A 26,924-nucleotide genomic window follows, 5' to 3' on the forward strand; every position below is an offset into this window, starting at 1 on the left:
CGTGTACCCAGAATCACGTGTGCTCGGCCGTCAGGTGACAGGCGCTTCCGGATGCTTTGCCTGGCTGGCTGACCCCGGATGGAGGGGGCGGGGGCGGGGGCAGCAGCAGTCCCCACCCAGTCAGGGTCCGCGGGCCTCGCAGCGCGTGTCCCGGGTGCGGGCGACCGAATGACTCAGATGTGGACGGCCAGGGTCCCCTAGCCTCCCAGGGGGCTCTGTCCTAGGCGAGATGGCTGCGCAGGCGGCACTAGGACCCCACGGACAGGGCCTCGGGGAGGGGAGTAGGGGGAATGCCTTACGCGCCCCCGCGGTCACCTTCCGAGCCAGCTGCCCAAAATAGCCCGGGGCGCCCACTGGCCTGCCTCATGGCGGGGAGATGGCCGCTGTCTCCGACCCCGTGGAATTGGGTGCGCCCTGGGGACCCGCGCGCCCCGAGCCCTCTCCCACCCGCTTCCACCCGGTGCACGGTGCCAACATCCGTGTGGACCCCTCCGGGACACGGGCCACACGCGTGGAGAGCTTCGCCCACGGCGTGTGCTTCAGTCGCGAGCCGCTGGCCCCGGGCCAGATATTCCTGGTCGAGATCGAGGAGAAGGAGCTGGGCTGGTGCGGCCACCTGCGCCTCGGCCTGACTGCCCTAGACCCCGCCAGTCTGGCGCCCGTGCCCGAGTTCTCGCTGCCTGACTTGGTCAGCCTCGGCCACACCTGGGTCTTCGCCATCACGCGCCATCACAACCGCGTGCCCCGGGAGGGCCGCCCGGCTGCGGAGGCAGCGGTCCCCAGCCGGCCCCCAGCCCTCCTGGTGGAGCCGTATCTGTGCATTGAGCAGTTTCGCATTCCCCGGGACCGCTTGGTGGGCCGCAGTAGGCCCGGGCTCTACAGCCACCTCTTGGACCAGCTCTATGAGCTCAACGTGCTGCCTCCGACCGCGCGCCGTAGCCGCCTGGGCGTTCTCTTCTGCCCACGCCCCGATGGCACGGCCGACATGCACATCGTCATCAACGGCGAGGACATGGGCCCCAGCGCCCGGGGGCTGCCCGCCGCCCAGCCCCTCTACGCAGTGGTGGACGTGTTTGCCTCCACCAAGAGCGTGCGTCTGGTTCAGCTTGAGTATGGCTGTAGGTATCCCACCTCCTGGGGAGCAACCCCTCCTGGCCCAGTGTGGGGACCCAAACCTCCTAGGCTCCCAAGCCAGCTAGCAAGGCCTTGGTCTGTCCAGCATAAATTTAGAAGTTGGGGAATCTGACCCCAAGTTATGCCTCTGCTTGTGATCTTGGATAAGTCACTCCCTGGCTCTGGGCCTCAGTTACTGGTCTTGGCTGTGAATGATTAGAATGCCCTCCAAGTTCCCTTCTGGCTTTGATAATATTTTCTGTATTAACCTAGGGCAGGGATTCTAAACAGATTTTAGATTCTGAGTCTCTTTGAGAATTGTGCCCTCTTTTATTAGACAAATGCTCCTAGATTTGGGCATACCAGTTTAAGGGCATTGCAGACCCCAGATTGAGAGCTTCTTAATCCTGAGGTCTGGTTCATTATAGCCCTGGTAAACCCTTTATTTAGACCTCTGATCACTTTTTATCTATTCAGTGAACCAGAACCCACTCTGTGCAAGGCCTGTGCTGGAGGCTGGAGTTGCACAGATAAATCAGACACTACCCCTGCCCCCTAGAAGCTGCTAGGTGAGGGGGAAGGGAGGGTGCTGAGTGTTATAATAGAAATAGGGCTGCAGCATTGTGAAAGTGTTGTAAAAGAGGTGCTTATCTCAAACACACGTACAGCTCCATGAGTCATGGGGGACCTAGGGAGCAGAAGGGAATTGCTCAACTTAACAAAGTGGGGCACAAGACCTAGATCTTTTGGGACTCAGCTTTAGATGCACCCTCCAGTTCAGATTGCCTTTGACCATCTTCTTTACACAGTGCCGTCCCTGCAGACCTTGTGCCGCCTAGTGATCCAGAGGAGCGTAGTGCACCGGCTGGCCATTGATGGGCTCCACCTGCCCAAAGGACTTAAGGATTTCTGCAAGTACGAGTGAAGGCCTGCAGCCACCCTGGAACAGAGTCCAGGGTCGCATCCTGGCCCCAGAGCTGTGGCTGGTCTGAAGCTGGCCATACTGCTGTCAGCCAGGACCAGAAATAAACAGCCAATGCTGATGCTCATCGTTAGAGGGTCTCCTTGCCCCTGAAGCCTGTGAGGAGCACTTCTTTTAGAATGGCGGTGGGTTAGCAGGTCAGAGCAAGAGAGAGCATTTTATTATTATTTTTATTTATTTTTAAAATTCATGTATTGATTTTTTTTTTTTAGAGAAAGAGAGAAACATCAATTTGTTGTTCTACCTATTCATGCACCCACTGGTTGATTCCTGTTTTGCCCTGACTGGGGATTGAACCTACAACCTCGGTGAATAGGATGACTTGGTATATGGGGATGACTCTCTAACCAGCTGAGCTAGCCAACCAGGGCAAGAGAGAGCATTTTATTTTATTTTTTAAATTGATTTTAGAGAGGAAGGGAGAGAGAGAAACTTCAGTTGGTTGCCTCCCGAATGCGCCCTGCCAGAGGATTGAACCCACAACCCAGGTATGCGCCCTGACTGGGAATAGAACCCGCCATCTTTTGGTGCACAGGATGATGCTCCAACCACCTGTGCCACACCAGCCAGGGCAAGAGAGAGCATTTTAGACATTATTTAGACCAGAGGTTCCTAGCCTGGCCTGGCTACTCATTACAGTGATAGACTCCATCTCCAGAGATTCTTAGATTTGTTGGAGGTTTAGGCCTCGACGTTGTTTTGTTTTAAAAAAAGTATCTTTATTGTTGAAAGTATTACAGATGCCCTCCCCCCCCCCCCCCCGACCCTGTTCACCCTACTCCGGCCCTAGACATTGTTTTTGTAAAAGCTCCCCTGGAGATTCTAATGTACAGCCAGAGTTGAGAAGTGTTTCCCCTAGAACAGAGGTCTCAACTTTGGCACATATTATAACCATTTGAGGAACTTTGAAAAATACTGTTAACTAGGCCTGACCCTAGAATTCTGCTTTAATTGGTCTGGGATGAGGCTGGACATCAGAATTTCTAAAAGCTCCCAAGGGTAACTAATGTGCAACCTGGTGTGAGAACCAGTGCCCTAGACCAACTATTTCATTTTGTAGATGGGAAACTGAAGTACAGAGGTCACATAGCAAATGAATGGATGCAGAATATTCCTTCTCTCACACTACAGGCACAAAGCACTAGGTTCCATTATTTGTATCCCTGGTTGTTGCTTCCATACAAATGGTCTCATTTAATTTCTCACTTCTGGTGAGGTAGTGGGCAGTCATTACCCCCACTTTACAGTTGATGATATCAAGGAACAAAATGTCCAGGTGATTCACCCAAGGTAAAGGCAAGAACCTAGAATGCCCAGATCCTGGTCCAGTGCTCTTTTAACCACATCCCATTGTCTTGCAGAGGTTCTAGAATGAACAGATCAATGCCATGAGGTGGATTCCAGGTACAGAGGGGAGGGACTATGAAGTGACATTCTAGAAGGGTGGAGAGGGTAGGAGAGGAGGCAGATGACTATTCCTTCACAAACAGCGGCTTTGGGGTAGCCATGTCCTATTTCATGTCTCCACAAACTCATCTAGGTCTTCTGCCTTCTGGCCAAGGTGAGAGAGGGGCTCTTGGAACTGGAGTGGGTACAACTTTCCCTGAGAACTTGCTTCCTGGCTCTGGGGAGGTGGAGGTTCTGCTGAGCATTTTGGGGCTGGCCCTCGAGTCAATTCTTTTCACAGAAAAGCCATTACCAAAATGCTTGCCAATAGCTACCCACTTGCTCACTCATTCATTCAACACACACTTCTCCATCACTTAGTGTAGAGGACCGGGGGTGTGGATATGAGTAAAACCTAGTTTTCAACCACTAGACAACCCTCTTAGGCTGGTCTTAATTCCTCCTTTTCCCAGTGCTCTGCTCCTCTGCCCTGCCCCTCAGGGCCTCCTCCCCAAAGAGACCAAGAATAATAGTCCATCTCATTCCTGTCTCTGCAGGTGAGACTGCTTCTAGAGGCTCATCTCTTGGCCCCTATAGTCCTATAGAGCCAGTGGTGGTGGCCTCTGGTGGACAAGGCCAACTGAACCAGAAAGCTGAGCAGGTGGTACCTGCTGTCCAGGCCTGGGGCCCAACCCTGGCAATGCCGGAAGCCAGGGGCTGCCCTGGGGGGCCTAGATGGGAGACACTGCGGCAAAAGGAATACGGCCGATACTGCCACAAGTTCCCCCATGTGAAGCAGCCGGAGAGCTTGGGCTGGGAGGATGGCTGCTCCAGAAGCAGAGCTCCCCACCTGGGTGGCTCCAGCAGGCCTGGGCCCCTACTACTATGTGGGCTGTCACCAGGGGTTGTGCCGAAGCCTTCTGAGGCAGGGGGTAAGGAGGCCGGCTCCCAGCCTGACATCTGCATTCTTACCCTGGCCATGATGATTGCTGGCATCCCCACCGTGCCGGTCCCAGGCCTGCGGGAAGAGGACCTGATCCGGGCGGCTCAAGCTTTCATGATGGCCCATCCGGAGCCAGAGGGGGCTGTGGAGGGGGTGCAGTGGGGGCAGGCACATGCCCACACAGCCTCTGGGCAGATGCCCCTAGTGAGATCCAGGAGGGGCCAGCCTCCTGGCTCCTGCTTGTAGCTGATGAAATAGCATTAGACACATAGGGTGGCTTCTCCGTATGGTTTTTGGGCAGACAGGGTTGGGGGTGCCTATGGCAGGGATGGGGATAGGGTGATTGTTTGAGCCACTGTAATGAATAGCAGTCCTTCATCAGGGCCCAGACCTCAGGAAGTTTTGTCAGATACCGCTAAGCCAGGAGACGAGTCTTGTCACGGTAATTACAATGAAAATTATCTGAGGCAGGGAACCCTGCTTGGAAAGTGGAGGCCTCTTTTGTATTGTTTTAGGACTTGATCAAAATTTCTTGTACAAAGTCCTAGGCAATGTGAATTTCCTCTTGCCTTACATTTCCTAGCCTGCTGAGGGCAGGTGATGAAACCACAGGCAAGGAAGGAAAACGAACACTTATCTGAGCACCCACTGGCCATCAGGCCCGTTATATGCCCACTCCTTTAATGTTTTTTTAAATATATTTTTACTGATTTCAGAGAGAGAGGAAGGAAGAGGGAGAGGGAGAGAAACATCAATGATGAAAGAGTCATTGACCAGCTGCCTCCTGCACACCCCCTAATTGGGATCCAGCCTGCAACCTGGAATCGAACCGCGATCTGGATCATAGGTAGATGCTCAACTGCTGAGCCACGCCAGTCGGGCCACTCTTTTAATCTTACCAGTGCTGTGAGGATCTCCATTTTTACAGATGAAAAATTGGGGCTTAGAGGTGTCACTTGCCTGAAGTCCCATAGCTAGTAAAAGGCAGACCAGGCCTCAAAAATCATGCAGGTAAGGAACCAGGATTTGCATGTAGTGTCAGACTCCAAAGTCTCTATTCTTTCCATGACATTTCCTAAAGTGCCTTCCACAAGATAAAAAACTAGACAATTGCTAGAGTAGGCAACATTCAACTTTAATGACCTCAGGATGGGGCAGGAGGTGGGGATGGTAAAAAGCCTGGGAACCTGGCTGAACCAGCTCCTCTCAGGGGCCTCTTCCTCTGTAAGTTATCTCATGACTGGGGAAACTGTTATCTCAGACCTTGATCTCCACCCACTGTCTATATCTCTTATCTTAGAGCAGGGTCACCTGTTTTTATAAGGTCCCTGAGCTAAGAATCGTTTTTACCTTTTGAAAAGGTTTGGAAAAAAAACACAAAAAAACAAACCAAGAACATACAACAGACTGTATATGGCCAGCAAAACCGAAAATATTTAACTTTGGGCTCTTTACAGAAAAGGTCTGATGACTCCTGTCAGGAAACTAGACATATTGTAGGTAGCAGTCTAGAGTAGAATAGAAAACCCCTGTTTTGTCCTGGAGGGAGGGTCCATGGAAGTACAACGGTGTGAATAGGGGAGGACGTGAGTGTGTACCTGTGTATGAGCATCTCTTGGCACAGGGTAATCACAGTTGGACCTGCTCATAAGGGCCAATCCAGATGTCGGCCAGTTCCCGCAGGGTGCTGTACCGCCGTTCAAACTCCTCCTGGCTGCAGTGTTGTAAGAGCTGACCCACCTCCTCAGTGAGGAGAGCTACAGCCAAGTGCTTATCCAGGGTCTCATTCCATTTGCTGTCCAGGATGTCATCTAGACTAGCAGCACAGTCTGCTGTCCACTGAGGTGGCAGCATATCGGGCTGGAGCACCTGGTGGTGGGCATCAAGCATGGCTAGGATGTGGCGGCAGGGCAGGTGGAAGGCCTTGTTAAAGTAGCAGGTGCAGCTGGCAGGGGGCTGGGGCTGCACTCTATGGGTGTCTTCCAGGATCTGTATGTTCACCTTTTCTGAGCCAGAGCCAATGAGTTGCACAGATTTCTGGACCACGGCAAGCTCACACAGGCAGAGCTGGGCTGCTGGCTCCGTGCAGATGGTATGGAGGGAGTTCTGAATGCAGGCTTCTACCAACTGTTCCACTTTGGGGCTTTGGGGGCTGACATCCAAGGGGGCACGATTGCTCTGGGGACTCAGGCCTAGGCTGAAGCTTGCCTTGTCTCGAGAGTTCTGCTGCATGTATCGGAGCAGGGAGGTCATGCCTTGTTCCACAGATGGGGTGGTGCCAAAGAACTGGCTGAGGATGCGGGTGGTGACCTCCAGGCCCTGGAAGTAGTGGCTGCTCTCGGCTTGGCTTCTCCAACGGTGGGCCAACCAGATGCGGTCATTGAGCAGCCAGTATGAGTGGAGCTTGGGGAGCTGGTCTGGGGGGATGCAGTTGCTCAGGAGTGTATACAACTTCCTCAGGTTGCCAGCCGTGGCTGAGCACATTGTACTCTGCAGGGTGGTCAGGAGCACCTGCTCCACAGGCTGTTCGAGGGAAAGCTGATAGAACTTGCCCTGGAGAAACTTACAGATGTGGAAGGCTGAGGGCAGGACCTCAGCTGTGGGGAACTCCATAGATAGGGTGGGCAGAGGGAGGAAGTAGGGATCTACCAGGATAGTACAGATTCTCTCCCAGGCTGGGTTAAACATCTTGAACACCTGGAATAACCGAGTCAGGCCTTCGGCATCCTCTTTGGCAGGAATGGCAAAGTAGACTGCCCTGGCAAGATGACTCTCCAGCTGCACCCGAGGGCCATCCACAAGGAAGGTATATAACACCTTGCCCATTGGGTTATAGGTCCGGTGGATAAATAAGATCTCAGGGAAATGGGCAAAGATGCCCTGCATAACGTAGCTCTGATAGTTGAGGGTATCTAACTTTTCAGTCTTGCTAACTTGGTACAGCAGTATAGGTGGGCTTGGGTCCTCAATGAGGAGCTCATTCAGCATTGTTAGGGCCATGGGGGAGATGGAAGATGTCTAGATGCCAAGGTCAAAAATACTTCTCTGCAAGGCTGCTGTACAGGAGGCTCTCAGTCTCTCAAGCTCCAACTAAGTTGAGGCTTGAGGCTGGACTGTATTTCAAAGATCGTGTTCCAAAGAGGGGCCTATGGAGAGGAACAGAGGTTTAAGGAGATAATAGGGGCTTGGCTCTTCAATTATTCAGACAATATTTATTGAACACTTACTATGTATCAGCACTGTTCTGGGGGAAATAATAAACATGTCAACAAATAAACAAGGATATATCAGATAATGAAGGTTACAAAGACCACAATACTGGGTAACAGTAAACTGGGGAGGGAAACTTTAGTTAAGGCGGTCAGGGTAGTTCTCTCTGGGGGAAGGATGACATTGGAGCTGAGACCTAACTAATAAGCCAGCCATTTGGTTCCATAAGATCTAAATGGGTGTGAATGTTAGTACTGCATAGTCTTCTTAAAAAAATGGCATTTCAAATATTTGTACAGCACTTTATATTTACAAATTACTTCTTGGTATCCATTCTTTCATTTGATCTTGGTGTATACAAGAGAAATGCAATTGCCCCAAACTTGCTGTGTGATCCTGGGCAAGTCACAAGATCCCTCTGAGCCTCCATCTCTTCAGCTATAAAACAAGGCTAACAAATGTGCATAGCTTCTCCTGCCACTATGTAAATCCCAACATGAACAACAAAGCTCTAGTCAAATGTTTCCTCTATTTGACCCCAAAGCAGGTTATTGTCCCCATTTTACAGATGAGAAACTGAGGTTCAAATAGGTTAAGTGATTTGCCCAACATTATCCTGTAAGTAGCTGAATGCTGAGTCGTTGGCTCGGGATCCTGACTGCTTTCTAAAGTACCTGAGCTTCAAAATCCAGGGACAGAGAAAGGACGCGGCCTCTGACCTCTCACCTCTAGCCCGGTGGGAGGATGCTGATGTCAGACTATTTCATACGGAGTCCGGCCGGAGCCAGAAGAGACGTCAACCTCCCACCCGCTTGGGAGCTGTGTCCAGGCTGACCGTAAGCATCAGTTGCCTCACATCTCCACCCCTTCCGAAACCACTCACCCACAGCCTGGCTCTGTCGCCATGTCTCCCTATTTGACCCAGTGTCTGGCTCTGACTGACCCCTAGGCTCACCAACCGCGGTGCCAGTTTCTCGTCCCTCGGGCCAATGGCCTGAGGTGCTCACATTAGGTCTTTCGAGCTCGGACCAATCGTAGCCCGGCGGTTCATGGGCGGAGCTGTCACCAGGGTTACGAGGGCTCGGCTGGCGACAACCAATGAAAGCCTGAAGATATTTGCATCTAGGCGAGTCTGAGCCCGGAGCCTGGAACTCTGGAACCTCCTGTGGAACCCACTGGAAGGGGGTGTTACTATGGAAACTCCCTCAGCGGCCGAAAATGAAATGGAAAATAAATAGCAGTGTTTCGTGAATTTTTTCTTTTCTAGTCAAATTCCAAAGGCCGGGGGTGGGGGTGCGGGTGGTGGTGGTGGGTAGGAAAGGGTGACTATGTAGTTGTACTGAGTCTTTCTGCCTCGGGGAAACAGGCCAGGTTTCAAATTCCGCCTCCAGGTCGGGTCAGGAGCCCAACCCTTGGGTTTGAGAAAACCCAGATTTTTCTTCAGACAGCTTGGCGCCGCCCAGCCAACCCCTCCCAGTATTTTGCAGAGAGATGCAAAATGGCGCTGTGGCTCGTTAAGGTCACGGTGAACTAGTGCAAGAACCAAGGCTGACTGCCACCTTTTGACCTCAGTTCCCAGGAAGCTGGTGGGCTACCAGGCTCCAGGTGACTAAGATGACAAACTAGCAACGATGAAAGTCAGCGTTATGCTTATAACTATGGTGAAAATGTTCTGTTTATATAAATCTAGAGGGGAAACTAGGCCAACACTGATTTTTGCAGGTGAGGAAACCGGGGTCAAAGAAATTAGGGACTTTTCCACAGTCGTCCTGCAAGCTGCAGGCAGCTGATTCTAGGATTCAGGTTTCTTTCCTCCCTATTTGGCCTCATCCAGTTAGAATATGAGGCAGACTGAAATCAATGTTGAAAGGTTTGGTTGGTAGGAAGAGGAGGAAGTGGTGGATTAAGTCTTTGAATTTGAGACTTGATTCCTTCCCACACATTTCCCTTGCTTATTTGATTTTATTAAAAAAACAACCTTTAATATGAATAAAAATAGACACAAATAACAGATTCTTTGTAAAGAGCAGCAATAGTCAAGGATCACCCTCCCTCCCTTTGTCCCTGAAAACAGGCCCTTTTACTGGGTGTTTGTCTCCCCCTCTCCTGGGTTACAGGTCCATCTCTGTAAAGTGAATAAGATCTGATCTCAGGGATTAGGGGAGAAAGAGGAATGACCTTTCAACATGGAGACAACTTTGGCCTTAAATAATGAATGAGGATCCCGCGGAATGCCAAAGGTAGGGCAGAAAAGGGGGAAATTCAAAGGACTGTCACAAAGCAGAGTCCTCTTCTCCCTATTGTAACAATCTTCTTAGCCCTACCTAGGAAGACATTGGTTAAAACACTGACCCCTAGCATGTCCTGCCCACTGTGAGCTATTGGACTTCCAAGGAGAGGGGTTTGTGGTCCAATGCACCAGAGCAAATGCTTCAATCATGAATCGTGGCCCCAGCAAGAGGGAATCCCTCCCCTTCCTCCTGCTTTCCCCAGAGAAAAGGGAGGCGGCCCACATCCTTAAAGTCCCCTGGCTGTGGAGAGGGCTCAGGTGGTTGGTAAGGGTGAGCCCAGATGTCCACAATCTTGCGCAGGGTGGAAAAGCGCTCCTCTAGCTCTGGCCCCTCACTCTGCATTAGCAGGTTTGCTAGCTCCCTGCTTAGGTCCTGAATCATGTCCTTCCGCCTTTGCTTCCCAGGCTGGCCTGTGTTTGGAACCACAACAGGGTCCCGGAGCCCTCCACTAGGCCCGAGAAGGTGCTGGTACCTCTTTTGCCATCTGCGGCAAACCATGGTTTCACCCACAGGCTTCTGGCTGGTGTGCAGCAGGGCCAAAATGTGTCGGCATGGCAGGTGGTACCGTTGTTGAAAGGAACAGCTGCAGCTACAACCGTCTTTGCTAACCTGGTGAGAGTCCTCTAGCAGCTTAATGTCCACTGAGGAGCCAGCCATATCCATCAGGTGGGTAGAGTTCTGTACCACCTCCCATTCATTATAGCACAGCTTATAGGCTAGTTCAAAGCCACTCTGGTGCAAGGTGTCTAGCATGCCACCCTGGGAGGGCTGCACCTGTGGCTTCTGCTCCAACTGTACCTGCTGTGGGTATGGCTTTGTCTCTTTCATGGGGAGCCTGGTGAGGCTCCCTCCACAGATTTCAAAAGGCTTCTTGGACTTTGGTGACATGCTTGCTGGCCGGGCTCTCTTTAACTTGGGAGGAGCTGTGGGCAAGTTTTTCACGCCTTTGGTATTAAAGAAGTCAATGTAATCCACAAAGCGGAGGATGCAGTCCAGCAGGGACTGCTGTTCCCGAAAGAGGCTTGACACCTTGCTAGTGACGATGTCTAGGCTGTCCATGTAGGTGTTACACGCATGAAGCCCCTTCCTGACGTGCATGTACCACAGCAGTTCACAGGAGAACCAGTGGGCCTGCAGGAAGCTGAAGAGCTCCTCATCTAGTAGGGCCTGGGACATCTGACAGAGATTCTGCAGGCTGGCAGCAGAGGTGACAAACACAGCTTCCCGCAGGGCTTCCTTCATGAGATTTTTAAAGGATGGATTTGCTGAACTACGATGCAACTTCTTCTCTAAGAGTCGGGTTGTGTGGTAGATGGAAAGGAGAATGCGGGCAGCAGGGAAGATTTCCTGCAGGATGGCTCGGTGAGGGAAGGACGGGTCCACAAAGACCACCTTGATCTTGGGCCAATCTGAGTTGAACTCTGTGAAGATACCCAGCATCTTGGCCACAGACGTGGCTGTCTCGGCCTTGAGCACAGCAAAGTGTACCACTCGACCCTCTCGCTCCTTGTTCTCCACCAAGAAAGCATAGAGGATGTGGCCCTGGGCATTCTCCACCCGGTGCAGCAAGAGATTTTCCGGGAAGCGGACGAACAGATTGCTCATCTTGCTGCTCTGAAAGCTGAGCCGGTCCAGGCCTTGGCTGTTGCCTACACTGAGGGAGGCCATGGAGCCCTCATCCACCTTAAGAAAGTTCTTCATCACTTTTGCTATCTTGGCCAGGTCAGAAGGAGTGATACCCTCCTGCTCTGTCTTTGAGGCTGCTCGGACCTTATTTAAGCAAAATGATGGTTCAGCTGGGAGCCTCTCAGCCCTGTTTAGGTCTTTTTTGAATGTGAGCTGCTCGGGCTCAGGTTTCTGCAGGCATATTGTCTTTTCAGCTTCAGCAGTGTCTCCTTCAGGATCCACAGTTTTGGAGTCAACATGTATATGCTGGGTGTTGAGTTCACTGATAAATAGTCTATCCAGTCTCTCACTGTACTGCAGGAGCAAGTATGCTGGGCACATGTCCACCTCTGGTGCTCTCTTCCTGTTTGACTGGGTCCGAATACAGACAAATTTCACCTGCACATATCTAGGGAAGGTAGAGGTAACAATGAGAAAGGTGCTGACCACCCCTTTTCTAAGACAAGGCCCTGTTGGGACTTACAGTGACTGATCTATTTTCTGGAGACCACAATGCAGTGTAGGATGTAGGGAAGGAAGATTTACATTCATTCTCCAATCTCAAAGTATGCAGCTCTTTCTTTAAAACCCTGTCTAACTAAAACTCCTCCTTTTCACCTACAGCAGTCCTAAGTCCCAACTCCTTTCATTCACTCTCTGTTGCCCATCTGTAGCTGCCAACAATTCAATCTGAGGCAAGATACAACGGAAAACAGATAAGAGGTAATAGAGTACCTAGCTGGTTACTGTTTAAAATGTCCCCTTCATTCCTGCCTTTTGGGAGCCATTGCCTACTCCAGACAACAAAGATAAAAGTGGCCCTGCCCTGGGCAGGTGGCTTAGTTGATTTGAGTGCCATCCCATACACCAAAAAGTTGCAGGTTCAATTTCTGGTCAGGGCACATACCTAGGTTGCATGTTCTATCCCAGGTCGGGGCATGTATGGGAGGCAACCGAATGATGTCCCCCCCAATTCCTCTCCCTCTAAAATCAATTAAAGTCCTGGTCTGTTTGGATCAGTTGGTTGAGTAATGTCCCATGTACCAAGAGGTTGCCAGATTCCAGGTCAGGGCACATGCCTGGGTTTCGGGCTTGATCCCCAGGTGGGGGTGTGCAGGAGGGAGCTGATCGATGTTTTTCTCTCTCTAAAATCAACAAAAACATATTTTAAAAAATAAAAGAATACAAAATCAATTAAAAGAAAAGCATACCCTCGGGCAAGGATTAAAAATTAAATAAAATTTTAAAAGTGGCCTTCAGTAGTGAGGTTATCTCTGGGCCTCTTCTCTAAGAAGATCTCTGTTCACCTTTCATTTAAAGAAAAATGTCCACATTCTAAGAGATTTTGAGAGCCGCTGGGCTAGATAATCTTTAGAGTCCCTGTTGGTTTTCCCATTCTAGGCAGAACGTGATGATTCAAAGGAGAAGGGTAATTAAATTGGTTATCTGCTTTTTCTCTTTTCCTATCAACTTTCAACACACACTTCAAGGCCCAAATAAGGTCCCACCTTTTCCCAGAAGCCTTTGTGGATCCCTCAAGTCACAGTGATTACTCCTTTCTCTGTATTCATAGCATTTATTTAAAATAAAAGGCTTAGATTACAATGGATGATGTTTCTCTCTCATCAATGTTTCTATCTCTTTATCCCTCTTCTTTCCTCTCCCTCTAAAAATCAATAAAAACATTTCTTAAAAATATAAATTAAATAAAAGGCTTAGCAGATTCTCTGGATAGCAGGATACCTAGTGGTTAAGCAGTGTTTTGCTGGAGCTGACCGCTGGATTTGAACCCTAGCTCCCTCACTCAGAAGCTGTTTGACCTTGGGCAATTCACTTTACTTCTGTGTGTAGTTTCCTCATCATAAAATGAAACTATCTTATTAGGGTTATGAGAATTAAATAGGCCACATTTCACCAGTGTTGACAGAAAAAATTTTAAATCTCCAGTTGGAAACAACAATGGATTAAGACAGAAATAAAATCATAATAACATTAGTGCTGGATGTCCCTAGCCTCTGCTACCTAATTCGCCATAATGAAAATGCACACCCCTCATACCTTGCTTCTGGACAAAGGCAATTAGAGGGGTCTTATCCCAATGTGGCTGGATTTTAACTGTTTCCCACAAAAACATAGGAGCTGTGGAAACTTGGGAAATGATTACTTTTTTTAAAGAATTATTCTTTTGTTGATGAGTTATTTTGATACTAACACTAGAAAAAGGGAGATTCTAGAACATCTTGAAATTGGAATACAAATAGTATTCTCTTGGGTTTGTTGAAAATTAAGCAGCTTATGCAACCCTTTGCGTGGTGAGAAATAAGCCCCCTGCAGTCCTCCTCATTAAGCTTTCAGTGACTTTTGATAACTCCCCAGATTTCTCACGTCGCTGCTTAACACAGCTTTTAACTGAGTATTTGCTCCTGATGGTTTAAGAAATGTTCACGTGGTATCACCGTCAAGTTTTATTTTATCTTTTTATCCCTCTGTGGATGTGAGTTTGAAACAAGCATGGTACTATAATCCTGATAGAATGGTCTAGAATGAGAATTATTTTTTAGTGGGAGACCCTTCCATTTTAATGTTTTTAAAGTTTTTAATACAAACTTGGCATTGGAAAAGGGAGGGAAAGAAAAAGAATGTTTACTAAAAATCAGTGTCTACTCTTCCCCTTTATGACTGTGTGTGTATTCATGGTTGAATGGAAAGAAGAGAGAAACTCTTGGGTTTTCTGTTGCCATGTTAAGTGTGGAGAGGGATGCTTGCCAGTATGCTAGCTGAAGCCAGAGCAAGTATGTCTCCATCAGGCTATCAGCAAGTCTTCGGCTGAAAGCTGAGGACAGAACTGATTAGTGCTTGATCACACTGGAATTGATTACAAGATGGGGATGCCGGCTGGGTTAAGCACCCAAAGAAAAGAATGCAGCAGCCCAACTTAGTGTTAAACTAGGTTTCTGGATTTGAGGCTGACCTTTCCCCTACCTTACTCCACACACCTAAAATTGTCTGTTTTCTTAACAGACCAAAGAGCAAAGAAGGGGGGAAAAAAAAAGTAAAACACTTTACCAATCTGTGTTACTCAGGTACAATTTTGTGGTGACATTTTTATCTGTTTTCCTTGTATTGCTCTTAAAAGTCCTGTCTCAGCATATTATTCTGCTGTTGCCTCTGTCCTCCTTGGGGCATCTCAGTTCTGGATGCTACTGCTGGTGTCTCTACTGCTGTTATGTGACTGATAGGATGGAAGTGACTGTTACAGTGAGGGCTCTTTGTAAAAGTTTTTTAAAAAGGACGCTGTATACATTTTATGCAACATCAGTTTGATATCTTACTGTCAAGTATGTTTCTCAATCTGTATTTATCCATCCCATTAATAAATGTTAATTATAAAACAAACAAATAAAGAATTAAATAAGCCACAGATCTAATACTAAGCCCAGAGCCTGGTTCGGTCTTTTATTATTTTAAATTAAAGTCAGCTACTGTTATCACAGCTCTTATGCTTTGTGACATTCACCTGGGTGTTTATGCAATACATTCCAATTGGATGGGGCTGTCTTCAAGTGGCACAACTGAGTTATTCCTCAGTGTTTTCCAAGCACCTAACACAATACTCGCTATTCCTTCATCAAACATCTGCTGGATAAATGACTCACAGACCACTGGTGGGTGGAATTGGTCATGCCCCTGCCTCCTCAGGGAGTGCCCCAGCCCAAAGACAAGAAAGGGGGGGGGGGAATCTCAGGTCCTGGCATGACATGACAAAGCCTGGGAATTTCACCAACCCCTTTCCAAACACTCTAATCCAGCTGGTACTGCTTGCTCACCCTGTAGGGCAAGCTTAGAAAAACAGGATATGCCAGGATGGCAATAACAGGGTGGAGGGGGCCAGGGCTAAAAATGCACCTGTTGTGTGCACAGTGCTGGGCCAGCAGCACCATGCCCACCTTGGGGCCAGGAAGGGACTGGAGGAGCCCTGTAGTATGCACAACCAGTGAGGGATGACTCCGGTGTGGCCTCTGCCTATGTCTCCAGCCTCATTTGTCACCCCCTTACTATCTTGTTTTTGTGTAGTCCAACTGTCTACAGCCTCCCACATTCACTATGCTGTGTCTCACCTCTGTGCCTTTGCTTGTGTTTGTTTCAGTCTGGAATGTCCTTCTCACCTGCCTTCATTTCGAAGCTTACTCATTCTTCAGGACCATCTGCAACCATCACCTTCTCTGGGAAGACTTCCCCAAGCCTTTATTTAATTAATTAACTTATTTGAGTTTTCAGCTACAAAGATAAGTAATTTATTACAAATAAAATTTCATGAGGATATCACTGAACTGTCTACATTTTCGGTATATCCTTATTACACATGTTCAAGGAGGCCCTATGCCTTTAGGTTGGGCCCTGCCCTTCGGATGGCTCAACATCCTTGCATAGCTCTAGTTCATCAAATTATGTTGACTTTATGTGCTCTTAGCACGTTTGTTAAGCTAGTCCAAAGAAAGATGTTGATGAGTCTCAACCATAAAGCTCTTTCTGCCTTTTTTGGTTCCAGTAATGACTGTATCTCCCAAAAGAATGACTTGGTATTCTTTTTCTTCCTTTTTAAAAAAAAAAATTTTTAGAGAGAGAGAGGAAGGGGGAGAGAGAGAGAGAAACATCGATGTGTTGCTCCACTTGTTTATGCATTCATTGGTTGATTCTTGTACCTACCCTGACTGGGTTCAGTGTGTCGGAATAATGCTCTAACCAACTGAGCTACCTGGCCAGGACTGGCATTCTTTTTAATTCCTCCTTCTCCATGTATCTATATCCAATATGTTAAGAAGTCTTTTATTTTTTATTTTTTTTTAAATACTCACTTGAGGATATTTTTTCCAATGATTTTCAGAGAGTAGAAAGGAGGGAGAGAGAGGGAAAAGGGAGAGAGAAGCTTCAATGTGAGAGACTGGTTGCCTCCACTTGTGCCCTGATCAGAGCTGATGATCGAACCTGCAACCCAGGTATGTGCCCATGACCGAGAATAGAACCTGTAACCCTTCAGTGTGCAGGCGGATGCTCTAACCACTGAGCCATGCTGGCCAGGGCAATAAGTCTCTTAAATTCTTTCCTACCACTACTACATGTATTAAGGATTATTATATGCCAGGCTACATATAAGTCTCTAACATGCATAATTTTATACAATGAAAAAAGGTTCTATTATCCAAATTTTCCAGATGGGGAACCAGGCGTAAAGAGGTTCTTCTCAAGGATGAGAATTTGGGATTTAACCCTCCAGCTAAAACTGAATGATATGGGATTTGAACTAAGCCTGCTTGGCTACAGTCTGTGTAACCATTATGCTGCTTGTTTTCTTTCAAAATATTTCTCCTTTCTCTGAATTCTCCTTTTACCCTACTCAACTTGACCCTCAACACACTGGTTGTTCAAGTTCAATAACTTCCTTAAAGATCTCTAAACATACTGTCCTTGCTGGCATCATGCTTTTCAAACTTGATGGGTACTAGGTTGAAGCTTTTATTTTCTTCCTGCTTTCTTTAAGCTTTTTTATCGAGATATAACTTATATACATTGAAGTACACATTCTTTTGTAAGGATTCTTTGAGCACTGTAGTTATTTTAATCTGTACTTATTTCTGTCTCCCAGGTTAAAGTGAAGACTCCCTTCAAGACAGGGATAGGGTTTTATACAGTCATCCCTTGGTACCTGCAGGCGATTGGTTTCAGGAATACCACGAATATAAAGCCCGTGTATGCTCGCCCTGGCCAATGTGGCTCAGTGGTTACAGCACTGGCCCACACAGCGAAGGGTTGTGGGTTTGATTCCCGGTCAAAGGCACTTACCTGGGTTGCAGGTTTGATCCCTGGCCCTGGTCAGGGTGCGTGTGGGAGGCAACCAATCCATGTGTCTCTCTCACATCAACATTTCTCTCTTTCTTCCCACCCCCCCTTCCACTTTCTCTAAAAATCAATGGAAAAAACATCCTTGGGTGACGATTAACTAAAAAATAAATAAATAAATCTGCATATGCTCAAGTCCCTTATATAAAATGGCACAGTGTTTGCATATAACCTACGCATATCCTCCCGTTTACTTTAAATCATCTCTAGATTACTTATAATACCTAACATAATGTATGTACTATGCAAATAGTTGTTATGCTGTACTGATTAGGGAATAACAAGAGGAAAAAGTCTGTACATGTTGAGTACAGACACAACCATCAACCATCATAGGCCTAACAACATAGTACATGTCAGCAACAACATACCTTTTTTCCCCCCAAAATATTTTTGATCTGTGGTTGGTTGAATGCACGGATGCAGAGCCCATGGATATGGAAGGCTGATTGTACTTTTAAAAATCTCCTTTTGCATGCTTATATCTAAGAGCACTCAACCAGGACCTGGAGGAAGGGAGTCAGACAATCTTGCTGATTCTTTCTAATCTACTCTGTAGGTGTTCGTATTCCCTTACCTATCTGTGTCCCTAGTGTACTCCCAGTGCCTGGCACTGCACCAGGCACAGACTAGGTGCTGTAAACACACATACTCAATGACATTAATGAGTGTGTATGACACAGAAAGTTCTTCCTATAACATGAGTAGAATGCTGGGAAGATCACTGGGAGAGTTTGGTCAGATGACCTGACTTCTAGTACTAGCACTATTAGTCTTACTAACTATAACTTTGGACAAGTACTTTGTTTAATTTCAAACATTTATTAAGTCCTACTATGTACTAAACACTGTTAATTGCTCCGAAGGCTAAATACACCAATTAGATAGTCTCTATTCTTAGTCTAGTGAACAGAAGAAATTATTAAATAGATGGCCAGTAAAGTCAAGATTAAGTGGTGAATGATTAAACAGAGGTACAAGCAATATACTTATACAGTGGAAACTCAGTTCTCAAATGTAATTCGTTCTGGAAGGCTGTTCGAGAAGTGACTTGTTTGAAAATCAAATCATTTTTTCCCATTAGAAATAATGTAAATTGAATGAATCTATTCCAGACCCCCAAATGATTCCTTATTTTAACCTTTCTTATACACAGCACATGTCCAAGCTCTACCGTTGTTCTCACAACTTTCCTTTTCACTCTGCTGCTATCACTAACCTTCTCAGGACCCATGATGACTTACTATACATATTTAATAATAATAAACAGCAATAAAAGCAAAAAAAGGCATAAAAATATTCACAGCACAATTTCCTAAGATGTTACCAACATGAGGTTTAAGGGTAAACTTACTCATACTCTCATGTTCTCTCCTTTTTTTTTGTCACCTGAGAGATGGGTGACTGATCACACAGGTATTAGCACGAAAGGGTTGTCGGTCAAGAACTGAAGTTTTTTTTGACAATGGAGACATTTTTTTTTGTTAATAACTTGGTCAAGAACCAAATTGTTTGAGATGGAAGGCATTCCAGAACCAAGGGGTTTGACTGTAACTGAATAGCATTCATCTTGACTATGGGGATTGGAACAGATTAACTAAAGCTTCTAATTCATTTCACATAAGATTTGTATCCTTGCCCAGCAGGGTGTGGCTCAGCGGCTGAGAGTCGACCTAGGATCCAGGCGATCGGGGTTTGATTCCTGGTCAGGGCACAGGCCCAGGTTGAGAGGACTAGGCAGCCAATCAATGACTCTCATCACTGATGTTTCTATCTCTCTCTCCCCCTCTCTGAAATCAATAAAGATATATTTTAAAAAAAGAAAAATATTTGTATCCTTGTTGTGCATAAAGTGCACCTGAAGCAATGCACACAATATTTTATAATCAGAGTAAAGCCATTTTAGACAATATAAGTTAAGTTATGAAAGTTATATAAGACTCAGAATCAGAAGATCTAATTTAAATTTCATCTTTAACACTTAGTTGTGTGAACTTATGGATAAGTCACTTCACTTCCTCTAGGGAAGCCTCTAAATCCTAATCTACAAACATGAAAAAAACAAGGGTGCTGGTCTATAAATAATCAGTACCTGATCCAAGAATAATCAGTACCACTAAAAGCAAATTCATTTAAAAGGCTTTGACAGGATCTGTTGGTTGCCACCCAAGATCCCTTAGCCCCCTTTTCCCTTCGGAACAGAAAGCCATTCACCTCCCCCATATAGTTAACCACTTCAGGCCTAGTCTAAACCCATTAAAGTAATCTTATTAGGAATGGGCATGGAGACTGACCCAATTCTGAACAAAGATACATGGACGGAAATCAGCAGGAAACCAAGGAAGGCTTTTTCTTGTGGATGTGACTCCTGCATTTGTACTCTGTGGGAAGCCATCCTGAGGGCAAAGCTGAGACCTGAGGATAGCAGAGTGGAAAGGAGCAAAAAGCCTGGGCAACTGAAACAATCCCCTTCAAAGGCCCACCTCTGGGCTTCTAAGAAATAAGGCATTTTGAGTCAGGGTTTTCAGTTAATTGAAGCCAAAAACATCTCCAGAAACAACATTTCACAGTAAATAGTAGGAAAAAAGGTTTGAATGGAACTTTATCTTTAAAAACTGAGACTAAAACTATGAAATTAATGTATTTAACAAAACATAAGTGATAATGGCAGCTATACGGCAAATCTTAGAATAATCAAAGAATGATTTAAAGTGTCATTTGTTGCCCTGACCGGTGTGGCTCAGTTGGCTGAGGACAGTCCACGTGCCGAGGGGTCACTGGTTTGATTCCTGGTCGAGGCACATGCCCAGGCTTAGGGTTTGATCCTCAGCTGGGGAAGGCAAACGATTGATGTTTCTCACATCAATGTTTCTCTTTCTCTCTCTTCTTCTTCCTTTCTCTCTTTAAAATCAATAAGATACATATATTTTAAAAAGTGTCAACTCCCCCCGACCCCTGGAGTATATTTCCCCCTTCTGTCTCACATTTGCAATATGTAAAGGTTGGTTTGGTTTTACCATAATATTCCTGGGCGTTATCACGTTTCCTAAAAGCCTAATTTAATTTTTTGCCACATTGCTTTGTAAATCTTTTGCTTTTCAAGTTCTTATCATATCATGATCCTTGCTTGATTTCCCTTCTCCATTTGTTAACTGGTATAAGGCTGAGGGTGATGTAAGGACTTCAAGTCCTACAGCTCTTGGGAGATGTGTAATTTCAGTCTGCAATCAGTTTTATTTGCATTGTATCACCCTGATGTTTACCACATCTATTCATTAGTCAGAAACTGACTACCAAAGAATTTGATGGGGCTGGTAGGGATAAGCAGGAAGGAATGATTAAGTACTGACTCATTTTATAAGTGGCCAGTATATTAGCAAGATTTTTGTGTTATTATTTTTGCTTTCCTACGCAGCCTTGCGACTATGGATACATGGAAAATGAAAACTCATAACAGGGCTTACCCTCAGTTCAAAGGGTGTAATGAGGACTAAATAAAACAATGACTGTAAAGTTCTTAGTGTTTGGAATGCATCCCAAAAGATGTTTAAAAAAGGTAGCTATGGCCCTGGCTGGTTTGGCTAAATGGTTAGAGTGTCGGCCCGTGGACTGAAGGGTCCCGGGTTTGATTCTGGCCAACGGCACATACCTCGGTTGCAAGCTCGATCCCCAGCCCTGGTTGGGGTGCTTGTGGGAGGCAACCAATCGATGTATCTCTCAATCAATGTGTCTCTCTCTCTCTACCCTTTCTACTGTCTCTGAAAAGCAACCGAGAAAATATCCTCAGGTGAGGATTTAAAAAAGAAAAAAAGCCCAACACAGTGTACTAGGGTGTTCTTCACAACACTCCAACAGTCAGTCTGTCCCTGCTAAAGGCCTGGGCTGCTCATGAATTCACTTCCTCATCAACTAGCTCAGTCTACTGTCCGCAAGGGTAGAGACCACAATTTACCCATCTTTATACCCCAGCTCAACACCTGGAGGTAAACATTTTACCTCTTACTAGAAGTTAGTTGAGCCCAGCCCGGCGTGGCTCAGCGGTTGAGCATCGACCTAGGATCCCAGGAGATTGGGGTTTGATTCCCGGTCAGGGCACATGCCCAGGTTGCGGGCTCGATCCCCAGTTGGGGGTGTGCAGGGGGCAGCCGATCAATGACTCTCTCATCATTGATGTTTCTCTCTCTCTCCCCCTCTTCCTCTCTCAGAAATCAATAAAGATACATTAAAAAAAAAAAAGTTAGTTGAATGAATTAATAAACAATTGGAATTACAAAGCTGTTAAGAGCTCTGGCAATAAATAGGCTGGGTCCGACTTTCAGTTCTAACACCTGGGTGCTTTCTTACAGGTACTAGTTTCCTGAAATCCTATCCTACTCCCTGCTCTACCATGTCCCCTCTTTTCTGCCCATTCCCATTTCTTTTGGCTGTAACTGTACCAAAATTCAGACTTCCCTGGCTCACACCAGGTGATTTTGAAGGTGGGGTGCTTTTTGCCATAGGTTCTCTTACTATTTTCCTCTTCCAGCTCTTGAAAACCTTAATATCTGCTCCTGACTCCCCTTTACTATATCTATCCTGTCTCCTGCCTTTTGCTCAAGAAAATGGAACTCAGAAGCTCTGAGCCTTAATGTGAAGCAGAGAGTAGAAACTATTAGTACTCTTAACACTTAACTTCTCTTGGCTCTGTTCCCCAGCTGCATAATATTATCATAATAGCAGTTAATATTTATGGAATGTTTTCTATGTACTAGGCACTGTGTAAGCATTTTACATGTATTAACTCATAATGGGAATAATAAAACCTACTTCTGAGAAGGTTAATCTGAGGACCAAGTCAGGTAATGAAGGTGAATGTGCTTTGTAAACTCTGCAAAATGTCAAGGATGACTGTTTTCTTCTAATCTAGAGCCTGCACTGGTATCAAGTATCAACCAGCACTCCCACCCTACCCACCAGATTAATGTTCCCTGTCATCCCCCATCCATCACTCCAGACTTTTTCTTTGGAGCACTAGCTACTATTTTAAGGAAATAATTATTTCTGTGATTAAAGTTTAATATTTGTCTCCCTGATTAGATGACAGACAAATCTTTTTCAACACTATATCTCCAGGCACTAGCATGGAGTAAGTTTTCAGTTAACAATTGTTAAAAATCAATGAATTAAAATGCCCATACAATGGAATAAGTGATGTGGAATAATCTCCAAAATACATTGATAAGTGAGAAAAGCAAGTATGCAGCCACTTCTGTTAAAGAAAAAAAGGAGCATATGCATGTTCAGGCTCTGTATCTCAGGAAGGTAACAGTGATTGCCTCTAGATAACACAGTGGAAGGGACACTGACTTTTAGACCCTTTAGTACAGTTTGAAAAAATTTTTTTCTTTAAAGATGAAAAAACAGTTTGTATGTAAAATAATACCATAATTAATAAATACTAATATAAGAATAAACTGTGTACTCATAACTGTAAACCTACTTTTGCCCTAGCCTGTATCAAACACTCAACAACAAATTCATTTTTTAAACTGTTCAACCTTCAAGAACAAAAATGAATGAAACTAATCCCAACCCTCCAATCGGGTATCTGAGTCCCTTCAATTTTCTTTTCCACTGCTCCAGCATAAATCTTCCTTCTAGCTAAGCAGGGTTCCTGACTGCCTTAAGGACATGTGTTAACATGTACAAGAACTCACACCATTTTTCTCTCCAAAGTTAATCCTCCTGTGATAGACAGAATGGTCCCCCAAAGATGTCCATTCACTTCCTAAACTCTAGAACCTGTGAATATGGTAGGTTACATGACAGAGGAATTAGGATTGCAGATGAAATTAAGGTTGTTAATTAGCTGACTTTTTTAAAAAGGGAAATTATCCTAGATTGTCTGGGTAGGCCCAATATAACCACAGGGTTCTAAAAGTAGAAGAGGGGAGCCAGAGAGGGAGATGGGATGACAAAAACAAGGAGAAAGTGATGTGTTGTGATGACTGAACCAGCCATTGCTGCTTTGAAGATGGAGGAGGAAGGGAACCATGAAGACGAGGAAATGGAGTCTCCTCTACAATCTCCAGAAAGAAATGAAGCCCTGCTGGCATCTAGATTTTAGCCCAGTGAGACCTGTGTCTGACTACAGAACTATAAGATAATTTGTGTTTAAACCACTCCATTTGTAGTAATTGGTTAGGGCACCAAATAGAAAACTGATTTTCTCTCTAGTGAGTCCCTACAGCACCTATTTCGATGAATCATGTGTAGCACTTGATGACTCATTCATTAAACAATTACTTAAAGTCTGCAATGGGCCAAGGCCTGTGCTAGACCCTAGGGATGGTCTGCCTGAATGGTGCTTATGTGAAACCGTGAGGTGTTTGGATTTGACCCTATTCGGTAGCACTGTGCTAATCAGTGAGAACGCAAAAAATGTAAATCATAGTCCTTCCCTGGAAGAGCTCAGCCAACCCATGGAAACCTCTGTAAACTGTATTCCAAAACAAAAATATGCTGTAACAGGAGTAACAGGTGCTGTGACAGCTGCAACAGGTACTGCCAGAACACAGAAGAGCATCTAACCTAATCTTCAGGGAGTTAAAGCCTTCCTGGAAAGTATGCTGAAGAATGAAGGAAAAGTCACAATTAGTTTCCCACAAGAGGTCCAAAATAGCATCAGCTTGCACAAGAATATTTATTTTAACAGTTGTTTATAAATATATCCCATTTGGAGGCCACTACACTGTTACTTCTTACATATTATTGCTTAGATTGGTTCTAAAACAGGTTTCTTTGAATATTAAAACTGAATTTAAAGAACAATATTAAGTAAATTGTAATTCAGGATATATAGTACTGATATGACGTGTACAAAATTACTGACATTAGAGAAAACGTGAGCTAAGGTAAGTGGATGGGCAAGGTGGACATAATAAAGATAACCAGGAAGCTCTGGGCTTGGGACAGGGCTGAGTATGATCAACGGTCTGGTGCGCCTGGCTAAAGTCCTGGACATCAGGCTGAGGGCAATGGGAGGCCACTGCATTTATCTGCCCTAGAATGTAAGTATCTTGAGAGCAGGGCATGTGTGTGTGCTAGCCTCACCGCTTAGAAAGATGCTACTGGCATAGGATAAAGTCCAAACACCTCACAATAGCACCTAAAGGCTCTTCAGTAGGCTCCAACTGACTTCGTCTCCTGCCAAGCATGGCGTCCAACCCTGTTTCTCAAATATGCACCTTCTTTCACATCACATCTGTACCTTTTTTTTTCTTCATGCTCCCCCACTCCACCCCATCCAACCCCATTCACAATACAGACCAGGCAAAGGGGCTGGGTGGAGGTGCATATGGGGAGGGAGGTACTCTGCTGCCTCTTTCAGTAGTCAGTGTAAGAACACAGCCGTGATAAGTGCTAGGAGGTCACACAACTGTGCCTTTGCCTCATGACTCCTGCACAGTAACTTCTGGTCACACTCTTCCATGCTACTCAATAATTAACCACTGAACTCCTACTCTAGCCCTTTGCATTCATTCATGGCCCAGTAGGAACCATTACTTCCAGCATGAATAAAGCCTTTCTCTACTTCCAGGTGTTTGTCACTTCTTCTGCACGACTCTTAAAGCACTTACCACATACTAGTCAGTTTACTGGAGTCCAACTCTATCCCACGTTAAGCTTTCCGCCCCCCAAATCTGTTTTTATTGATTTTAGAAAGGAAGGGGGGAAGAAACATCGATGTGAGTGATAAACATTGATCAGCTGCCTCCCTGCCTTCTGTACTCACTGAACTGGCTACCTGGGCATGTGCCCCAATCTGGAATCAAACCAGCAAACCTTTCTGTGCACAGGATGACACTCAACCAACTGAGCAATACCAGCCAGGGCTATCCCACCTTAAGCTTTTTGAGGGTAGGCTGGTTTCTTACTCATCTTTATGTTATCTGTACCCAGTATAGCACTGGGCTTCAGAGCAGCAGAAAGAACACAGCCTGCCTTCCTAGGTGAAAGCTTTGGTCAAAGATGTACTCTGACCCTCAGTTTGTCCCCTTTTTACAAACTGAACTGATTTTCATTTTGTAAAAAGTGGACAGAGTCACATAAAGCCTGAATTCACTTGTCTTGCCCCAAATTCTAGCAACACTGGACCTTTATTTCCACATGGCAACCCTCGGCTGGAGTTGATTAGATAGTGCTGCTCTCCATGTTGCCCCTTGCACGCTTCTGTTGTCCCCAGCACAGAGACCTGGTGTTGGTTCTTAATTTCTTCCTTCTTGTTCCTTATAGTAAAATTAAAAATAAACTTTCTTCCATTGGGTTGTTTCACCTGAGCCCTGAATGCATTTGAGTTTCTAACCCTCTGAGCCTGTTTTCTCATCTGCTAAATGGGAGAAATAACATTTATCTATAATTCTCTGTATGTGGGGTAAAGAATTGTACAGACTAGAGAATGCTGCTTATGATGCAACACTGAAAGTGTTTGAAAAACGGTTGTCAATCTCAAGAACTCAATAATTATTTAAAAACCAAATGAATGAATGAACAAACGAACGAACGAAGGGAACTAACCAACAACTGACCGAGTTATTGCTTTGTAAAGAGGAGACTGATGAAGGAAATTATCACCAAGGCATTTTTATGCATTTGCGAAGGCTATACTTTGTGTCTGGGATACTGCAGGTGCTCAGAGAATGGGACAAATTGCAGTTATTATGAATTTCAGGAAAGCTGTGAATGCAGGAGTGTGAGTGAGGGAAGGTGGAGTGGGTGGTCAAAACCTCATGCCTGTGAAGGTTTTGCTCCTTTCACCAGGCACCCAGCAGGTCCTTAATGAGTGCCTGCTGAATGCTCTAGAAACAGGGCCCAACTGCACGCCCTCCTCCTACAGGCCGCCCACCAAGGGACGGTCCGGCCTCCTGGCCTCCCCCCCACCCTCCTGCCCCACCCCTACGCCGCCCTTACAAGATGTCCTCACGGATGGCGGTGCCATGGTTGAGGTTGTGGAAGCGGACGGAGACGCGGTCCCTGAGAATGAAGGAGCACCTGTTCTCCTTTTTGTAGGCGCTGAAGCACTTCTTGAAGTCCTCATAGGTCTTGAAGCAGCTGCCCAGCTCCATGGCTGCCCCCTCAGCCCACGCCAGGGGATGGCCCTAGGATCGATACCAGGGGTCAGAGGTCACACTATGAGGGAATGCAGGCTGGCGTGGGCCCAGAATGCTTTCAAGGTCGGCGCCAATTGGGTGGCCAGCTACGGAGCTCAGGAGAAACCCTAGGCCTGAGCGGGGAAAACGGGCTGGGGGCGTCTTTGCTCTCCGACAGAGCGGGAAATGACGCCCATCCCTCTTTATTGAGCCTGTGGGACCCGCCCCTCACAGTCACACCCAATCACACACGGGGTTCCCAGATGGGCACTCATTTTCTCCAATAGCTAGAGAACGCTAGCCACGCA

At 46.1% G+C, this 26,924-nt stretch overlaps 4 protein-coding genes and 1 non-coding gene across 6 annotated transcripts; 2 read left to right on the forward strand and 3 right to left on the reverse strand.

Moving 5' to 3' along the window:
* NEURL2 (neuralized E3 ubiquitin protein ligase 2) lies at positions 1 to 3,193 on the forward strand. Its single transcript, XM_016204834.2, has 2 exons — positions 1 to 1,118; positions 1,923 to 3,193. Exons 1-2 carry the CDS (start codon positions 377 to 379, stop codon positions 2,036 to 2,038), a joined length of 858 nt encoding a protein of 285 aa, XP_016060320.2. The 5' UTR covers positions 1 to 376; the 3' UTR covers positions 2,039 to 3,193.
* Positions 3,194 to 3,295: 102 nt separating this feature from the next.
* Positions 3,296 to 4,744, forward strand: SPATA25 (spermatogenesis associated 25). The gene is made up of 2 exons (XM_016204795.2): positions 3,296 to 3,656; positions 4,039 to 4,744. The coding sequence occupies exons 1-2, from the start codon at positions 3,602 to 3,604 to the stop codon at positions 4,668 to 4,670; spliced, it is 687 nt and encodes a 228-aa protein (XP_016060281.2). The 5' UTR covers positions 3,296 to 3,601; the 3' UTR covers positions 4,671 to 4,744.
* Positions 4,745 to 5,767: 1,023 nt separating this feature from the next.
* Positions 5,768 to 7,424, reverse strand: ZSWIM1 (zinc finger SWIM-type containing 1). Its single transcript, XM_016204839.2, has one exon. It carries the CDS (start codon positions 7,422 to 7,424, stop codon positions 6,054 to 6,056), a length of 1,371 nt encoding a protein of 456 aa, XP_016060325.2. The 3' UTR covers positions 5,768 to 6,053.
* A 60-nt stretch (positions 7,425 to 7,484) lies between these two features.
* Positions 7,485 to 26,777, reverse strand: ZSWIM3 (zinc finger SWIM-type containing 3). Of its 2 annotated transcripts, XM_016204838.2 has the most exons (3): positions 26,438 to 26,777; positions 10,398 to 11,999; positions 7,485 to 7,570 (listed from the first exon to the last, which is right to left on the reverse strand). In XM_016204838.2, the coding sequence occupies exons 1-3, from the start codon at positions 26,590 to 26,592 to the stop codon at positions 7,504 to 7,506; spliced, it is 1,824 nt and encodes a 607-aa protein (XP_016060324.2). In that variant the 5' UTR covers positions 26,593 to 26,777; the 3' UTR covers positions 7,485 to 7,503. The 2 variants fall into 2 exon arrangements, with proteins under 2 accessions (XP_016060324.2, XP_016060321.2); XM_016204835.2 differs by lacking the exon at positions 7,485 to 7,570 and having other exon boundaries at positions 9,179 to 11,999.
* LOC148092666 (small nucleolar RNA SNORA51) lies at positions 24,770 to 24,899 on the reverse strand. Its single transcript, XR_015714850.1, has one exon. It is a non-coding gene; the product is annotated as a small nucleolar RNA SNORA51 (small nucleolar RNA).
* Positions 26,778 to 26,924: the final 147 nt, after the last annotated feature.

The sequence above is a fragment of the Miniopterus natalensis genome, chromosome 7 (genome assembly GCF_054644295.1).
Source record: "Miniopterus natalensis isolate mMinNat1 chromosome 7, mMinNat1.hap1, whole genome shotgun sequence".
Lineage (NCBI taxonomy): Eukaryota > Metazoa > Chordata > Mammalia > Chiroptera > Miniopteridae > Miniopterus > Miniopterus natalensis.

Bases quoted from the DNA above. Each gene is read 5' to 3' on its own strand.
- SPATA25 (XM_016204795.2), top strand. From the start codon at position 3,602: ATGTCCTATTTCATGTCTCCACAAACTCATCTAGGTCTTCTGCCTTCT. The intron at 3,657-4,038 runs GTGAGAGAGGGG...CTGTCTCTGCAG, and splicing joins TCTTCTGCCTTCTGGCCAAG to GTGAGACTGCTTCTAGAGGC.
- ZSWIM1 (XM_016204839.2), bottom strand. From the start codon at position 7,424: ATGGCCCTAACAATGCTGAATGAGCTCCTCATTGAGGACCCAAGCCCA.
- NEURL2 (XM_016204834.2), top strand. From the start codon at position 377: ATGGCCGCTGTCTCCGACCCCGTGGAATTGGGTGCGCCCTGGGGACCC. The intron at 1,119-1,922 runs GTAGGTATCCCA...TTCTTTACACAG, and splicing joins GGTTCAGCTTGAGTATGGCT to TGCCGTCCCTGCAGACCTTG.
- ZSWIM3 (XM_016204835.2), bottom strand. From the start codon at position 26,592: ATGGAGCTGGGCAGCTGCTTCAAGACCTATGAGGACTTCAAGAAGTGC. The intron at 12,000-26,437 runs GTAAGGGCGGCG...TACCTTCCCTAG, and splicing joins GCCATCCGTGAGGACATCTT to ATATGTGCAGGTGAAATTTG.